The 7,202-nt window shown below is 40.3% G+C and overlaps 1 protein-coding gene across 1 annotated transcript; it reads right to left on the reverse strand.

The window, feature by feature from the left end:
* On the reverse strand, nucleotides 6,402–7,202 carry LOC109234785 (KRAB-A domain-containing protein 2-like). Its single transcript, XM_019400843.1, has one exon. It carries the CDS (start codon nucleotides 7,200–7,202, stop codon nucleotides 6,402–6,404), a length of 801 nt encoding a protein of 266 aa, XP_019256388.1.

Here is a 7,202-nt window from a genome sequence, read left to right on the forward strand (position 1 = left end):
AAGTTAAGCTCACCCATCATACTCATTTCAAACTCACTCCCCATTAATTTTGCAAAATCCTTGCTTAGTTTATCAGTGGTGGCCCCAAAGATTATGTCATCAACATATATTTGTACCACAAGGAGATCCTTACCTTTTTCCCTTAAGAATAGGGTACTGGCAATTTTACCTATTTTATAGCCATGTTCAAGTAGGAATTTGGAAAATCGTTCATACCATGCTCTAGGAGCCTGCTTGAGTCCATAGAGAGCCTTGTCTAATTTGTACACATGCTCAGGACAATCTTTGCTCTCAAACCCTGGAGGTTGTTTCACAAACACTTCTTCTTTTAGGTAGCCATTCAGGAAGGCACTTTTGACATCCATCTGATGGAGAGTGAATTCCATGTGTGCTGCAAAGGCTATGAGGAGTCTTATTGCCTTTAGTCTTGCAACTGAAGCAAAAGTCTCATCATAATCTATACCCTCCTCTTGGCTGTAAACTTGGACCATCAGACTTGCCTTGTTTCTTGTAACTGTTCCATCTTCATCAAGTTTGTTTCTGAAGACCCATTTTGTGCAAATAACTGATCTCTCCTTGGGTCTTGGAACTAGATGCCAAACTTGACTTCTTTCGAACTGATTGAGTTCATCTTGCATTGCATTCACCCAATCTGCATCCTGCAAAGCCTTAACAACATTTTAGGTTCAATAATAGATAGGAAAGCATCAAAAGCACAGAGATTCTTTTCGCTGTGATCTAGTTTTGACTCCAGATGTTGGATCAGTGATTATGTTCTCAATAGGATGAGACCTTTGATACTTGTGAGGTTTCACCGGCAACTGATTTCTACTAGATGTTTCTCCCGTGTTCTTTTGCTGAGGAACAGGGTCATGAGGAGGTTCTTTAAGGGAATTAGTTTCAATTCCTCTTTGATTAGTTCCCCCTGTCAGGTTGCCCTGGATGGAAGAACCTGTTCCATCACCTGTTCCTTCTTTTGATGCCACTTTAACTTGTGCTGAGACTTCAGTCAAGTCCATTACCAGTCAAATGGCTTCATCTTCATGTTCCATTCTCTCAAAAAGAATGTTAGTTTCATCAAACACAACATACACACTTTCTTCTACACACAAAGTTCGTTTATTGAACACTTTATATGCTTTGCTATGTGAAGAATATCCAAAGAATACTCCCTCATCACTTATGGGATCAAACTTACCTAGTGAGTCTTTTCCATTATTATGCACAAAGCACTTGCATCCAAATGCCCTAAGATGGGATATATTTTGTTTTCTCCCTCTAAGTAACTTATAGGGAGTCTTCTCTACAAGAGGTCTAGTCATGCATCTATTGATAATGTAACATGCAGTATATACAGCCTTTGCCCAGAAGCTGTGAGGCAGTTTACTAGAAAGAAGCATTGTCCTAGCCATGTGTTCAAGAGTCCTGTTCTTTCTTTCAACTACTCCATTTTGTTGAGGAGTCCTAGGGGCAGAGAAATTATGATCTATACCATGCTCATCACATAATCAGCAAACTTAACATTTTCAAATTCAGTTCCATGATCTGACCTAATGGATGCAAGTTGATTACCTAGTTGTTTCTGTGTTTTTCTAACAAAAGTAGTAAACATGTCAAATGCTTCATCGTTAGATGTTAAAAATAGTACCCCGGTAAATCTAGAATAGTCATCCACAAGCACCATCACATATTTCTTTCCACCTCTGCTCAAGGTTCTCATTGGACCACAGAGATCCATATGGACCAGTTCCAACGTCTTAGTTGTGCTTACCATTTTCTTGCTTCTGAAGGATGATCTTACATGCTTCCCCCTTGCACATGCCTCACAAACTTTGTCTTCCTTGAACTTGATGTTAGTTAGCCCTATCACCAAGTCCTTAGAGACTAATTTGTTTAGCTGATTCAGACTAGCATGACCAAGCCTTTTGTGCCACAGGAGGGGATCATTATCCAACACACTTAGGCATGTGAGTTTATTTTCTAACAGAGTAGACAAATCTACAATGTAAATATTGTTAACTCTTTTTCCCTCCAAAACAATCTTGCTAGTGGTAAGGTTAATCACAAAGCATTTGGTAGAGGTGAATGTTACAAGTTTACCTCTGTCACACAGTTGTGACACACTGATCAGGCTGTATTTCAAGCAATCTATTAAGTAGACATTCTCAATGGAGTGTGAGTCTGTCTTACCTACCTTTCCAACCCCAATAATCTCACCTTTCTTCCCACTACCAAAGGAGACATTACCTCCCTTTAAGTCCTCAAGTGAAAGGAACTGGTTCTTGCTTCCAATCATATGTTTTGAGCAGCCACTATCCATGTACCATATTTGGCTACTTTTCTTCACTTGGACATGCAAAAAAAATGGGTTAGTCATAGGAACCCAAACTAGTTTGGGTCCCTTTCAATAGGCAAAGGGGTAAATCAAATTCCTTTTATCCCACCCAAGCAACCTATTTTTTTTTTGAAAAAAAGCTTTGTTCTTTTGACTGGCCTTTTCTTTTGCATTACATTCATTTTTGTAATGGCTAGTCTTCCCACAGTGTGTGCAGATTTTGTTCTCAGGAAGAGTGAGGTACTTGCTTTTAGGATCTCACTTAGGTGCTTGAGCTCCATAGCCAAGTCCTCTTTTGTTGCTACTGTAATGTTCTTGTAGCCAGGAAAGTGCATCAGAAGCCTTGTTCAAGAACAAGTTCTGTCTAGTTCATGTTTTACCTTCACTAGATCTTCTTTTAAGACTTTTATCTGCTCATCCTTTCTGTACAACTCATCCTTCATTCTTCCTAAGTTTTCTTCTAGGGTGAGTTGAGTGTGATCAGCTTTCTTTTTACCTGTTCCTAGTTTTAGTTTTAAGTTCTCAAACCTAAGTTCTAGGACACTGGTGTCAAGTTCAAGAACCTGGTTCTTTAACTCAGCATTTTTACTATCACTCTCATTAGCCCTAGATTCTGGATTTTTGCACTTGGCTTTTAGGATCACACATTCCCTAGACAGATCTTCCTTCTCATTGTTAATTATCTCTGACTCCTCAATGAAGTCTAGCAATAGTTCAGTCAACCTTTCTTTAGAAAGGAATTTAATCTTGTCTTTGAGATGAAGGACACTTACCTCTTGTTCATCATCTGATTCTCCGATGGCCATAAGTGCTTGTTCATCTCCAGATTCATCTTCTGAGTCCTCATATGATATTTCTTCCCAAGCAGCAACCATAGGCTTTGTTGATCCTTTGTTCCTTTTGGGTTGGACCTGTTCCTTCTTCCTGTTCCTTCGTTCATCCCTTTCCTTCTTCTATTCAAATTCCTATTGAGGATAGTTCTTGATCATTTGATCAGTCTTACCACATTTGCAGCAACCCTCGTTGGTTTGTTTCTCAGGAACCCTTGGTTTGTTGAAGGTTGTACCTCTTGAAGAACCCTTTCCTCTCATCAGGTACTTTTTGAAATCTCTTGTGATCATGGCCATTTCATCATCCTCCAGATCTGAACCTTCAACTATTCTGAGAGCAAGACTTCTTTCCTTCTTGGGTGCATCTATTTTCATGGTTTGCCTTCTCAGTTCATAGGTAGTGAGGTTCCAATCAGTTCATCCATATTGAGTAGCAATGTTCTTTGATTCCTAAATAGCAGTGATTTTGCTTTCCCATGTCACTGGAAAGAGTCTTGTCAAGATTTTCTCAACCTTGTCTTCTTCAAGGATAACTCTCTCAAGAGATTTAAGTTCATTTGTTAGTGTTGTGAACCTTGTGTACATCTCCTTGATAGATTCTCCTTCCTTCATACTAAAATTCTCATATTGTGAATAAAGTAGTGTTCCTCTTGATCTCTTTACTTGAGGAGTTCCTTCATGAGGCATTTGTAAAGTGTCCCATATTTCCTTTGCAGTTGTACAACTTTGAATTCTCCTGTACTCGTCTGGACCCAGTCCACACACAAGCCATTTCTTGGCCTTGGCATTTGTCTCCCATTTTTTCAAATCTTCAGTAGTACAGTCAGCTCTTGTCTTTGGTACGTCCACTCCTTCAGCATTCTTCTTTTTAGTTGCTGGAGGACCATCAGTGACTATGTCCCAGAGTTCATAGTCTTCTCCTATGATGTGATCTCTCATCCTGTTCTTCCGCCAAGAATAGTACTGACCATTAAAGAGTGGTGGCCTAGCAGTGGATTGCCCTTCCCAGTTTCCAGGTGGTGCACTCATTTTGATCTTTTCCTAAGGTGTTTGCCTCTTCAAGGATAACTCGCTCTGATACCAATTGATGTTTTAAGCGTCAATACCACACAAGAGGGGGGTGATTCATGTGGTACCCAATTTTCGCTTAACTACTCTATAGAAGAACCTGGTTCTTCTAGGTGTTCCAACTACTACTATTTGCGGAATAATAAATACTGAAAATAAAGAACAAAGAGATTTTTACGTGGAAAACACCTGGCTCAAAAGGTGAAATAAACACGACCTACTACTTAGTACGATTTTCCCAAACTTTCACTAAAATCACTGAGCCAAAACAGCATTTACAAAACTCTTTGTAAACCTAAGGATTAACTCCAATCCCGTTGTATCACACAACCTCAACTTCAAGTTAGCTATAACTTGAACACTCTAAGTACCTAATACAATTGGTTCTATGAAAGCTGAAAGGTACACTTTTAAACCACCTACTACAATTGAACTAGAATAAAAGATAGACACAATGTAACCGGTTCTTCTATCTCGTTCAAGTAGCTTCAGGAGTGCACACTTAAATCACACATAAATTGCTTGCAAAATCACCTTGCTCTTTTGCTCTCAATTTAGTTTAACATCTGCGTATGTGCAATACCTGTATAAGAGAACAATACTGTCATTTAATAGGTAGTACTCAGAGTTTGATTGGGACTCAATTGCTGCTCTTCTATCGTAGAAGAGTTCATGATGATCTCAACCTCTAACACTATCTTTATCCTGGATTGTGTTCTCTTCGTATAAGGAGACTTTCTCCCCTTATCTAATATGCAACCTTTTCGATCAGATCAGGAGATATTGCTGCTTGATCAGTAGACCTTATCTCCTTCATGTGCATCTCACATGTATAGATTGATCATGACTGTGCTTCACAAGATAGACCTGGTCCATGACTGAGTTCTTTTGTCAATCTTCAAAACATCACTTGTTCTTGGGCCAACACTGCAATATTTAAAAAAATAATATAAAGGCTAACTTCCCTTTCGTCCTGAAATGGGGTTTTTTTGGCTTCCTGTTAATCGCCTTGTTGTATGCTTCTATCGGTGTGTAAGGTTTCGTCGACCTGTTGTGCGTCTTGCAAAACCGCGTCCGCTGGAATTGGTATAGGTGCATTATCGAGGTTCTGTGGCGGCGCGCCAACAATTGGAACAGCCACACCGTTTTCTCCGTGATTTTCGAGGTTGTTGTTCTCAACTCCGTTCACTGAGCCAGACATTTTGACCTCAAATCGAAGATCTTGGACAAGAAAAATTGTGAAAGATAACTTGCGTTGTGTAATGAAACTAGCTAGAAAATAATCACTATTATTTTTAGCCCCACGGTGGGCGCCAAACTGTTTATCATGAAAATGGTAATAAAAATTAAATTTGTTGATGGGACTCTAAAAATACGTGATCTATTGATATGCTAGTTGTAATGTAGTTGATGCTATGTGTGTGAAGTTTAAAAACGAGACGCGATCTAAAATATAGTTATACTCGAACCGATGGGTTAGTCGTTCGAGGCCTCGAGGTAATCGATTTGGGGCCTCGAGGTCGATTCTGAGCCCGAGCTATTAGGGGTAGTCGGGGGAGGGCTAACAGTCGTGATATAATTAAAGGAGGCTCTTTATGACCAATGATAAGCAATAAATGAAGAACAAGTATGAAGATAATAAATGAGAGCAACAATATCGAGATAGTGTATTAGAGAGAAAAAAGAGAGAGAGTTATCATATATCTCGTGTAGAATAGTTGGAGCAACATCAGTCCCTTTTGTCCCTTTACAAAATAGTAAAGATCCCCTTTATATACAGGGGAAACCTGACATAGTACAAAAGCATTAATGGTAAAGATATGGAGATGGGACAGCTAGATGCGATACCCTGATCTGAGTTTAGGGTAGGCCGGCTAGACCTTGTCAGACTTAGTCGCGTGTCTTGGGAACTCCCACTTTTACTCTAGCCTCGACCAATATTCTCTTCAGGCCGGGGGTCGATGAGCTCCGAGGAAGAATACTCAAGCGCATCCTTGCAGCCTCGAGGCTTCGAGGTAATCTTCCGAAATACCTTAATGACGGGAAATCGGACCCTTCGATTCTACCGTATACAAACGAGCCAGACTATTTGGACATGAGTTTGCCAAGAAATAACATGAGTCTTGAGTTGAAGAGTAAGACCAAGTCACCGGAATTGAATTCCCACTTCAAGATCTTCTTGTGGAAAACTTCATTCTCTCCTTATACATGGCTGCACTCTCATAGGCATGGAGGCAGAATTCTTCCATCTCATTGAGTTGTTTCATTGTCAGGTTAGCAGCTTCGGCCCAGTCAAGATTCAACTTTTTCAGAGCCCACATGGCTTTGTGTACAAGCTCCACTGGCAAGTGACACGCCTTACCAAAAACCAACCGGTACGGTGAGGTACCAATGGGAGTCTTAAATGCTGCGCGATATTCCCACAACGCGTCATCTAGCTTCCTTGACCAGTCAGTACTATTTGCATTGATAGTTTTTACTAGGATGTTTTTGATTTCCCTGTTAGAGACTTCAACATGACCACTCGATTGAGGATGATAAGGTGTGGCCACCTTCTGCTTTACGCCATACTTTTCAAGCAACTCGGTGAAAGCCTTGTTGCAAATGTGACAACCACCATCACTAAGGATGGTCGTGGGAGTACCGTACGACGTGAATATGTTCTTCTTCAAGAATGCAGTCACACTTCTTGCTTCATTGTTGGGCAAGGCGCTTGTCTCGACCCATTTGGAGATGTAGTCCACAGCCACCAAGATATATGTCATGCCATAAGAGCTCACCAAAGGGCCCATGAAGTCTATCCTCCACACATCAAAGATCTCGACCTCCATTAAAAAATTCATAGGCATCTCATTTCTTTTAGATATTGACCCTTGTCTTTGAAATTGATCACATGCCTTGACCATTTGATTTGCGTCTTGGTAGATTGATGGCCAATAGTATCCACATTCAAGCACTTTTGTAGCCAT

This window comes from Nicotiana attenuata, chromosome 11 (assembly GCF_001879085.1).
Source record: "Nicotiana attenuata strain UT chromosome 11, NIATTr2, whole genome shotgun sequence".
Taxonomy (NCBI): domain Eukaryota; kingdom Viridiplantae; phylum Streptophyta; class Magnoliopsida; order Solanales; family Solanaceae; genus Nicotiana; species Nicotiana attenuata.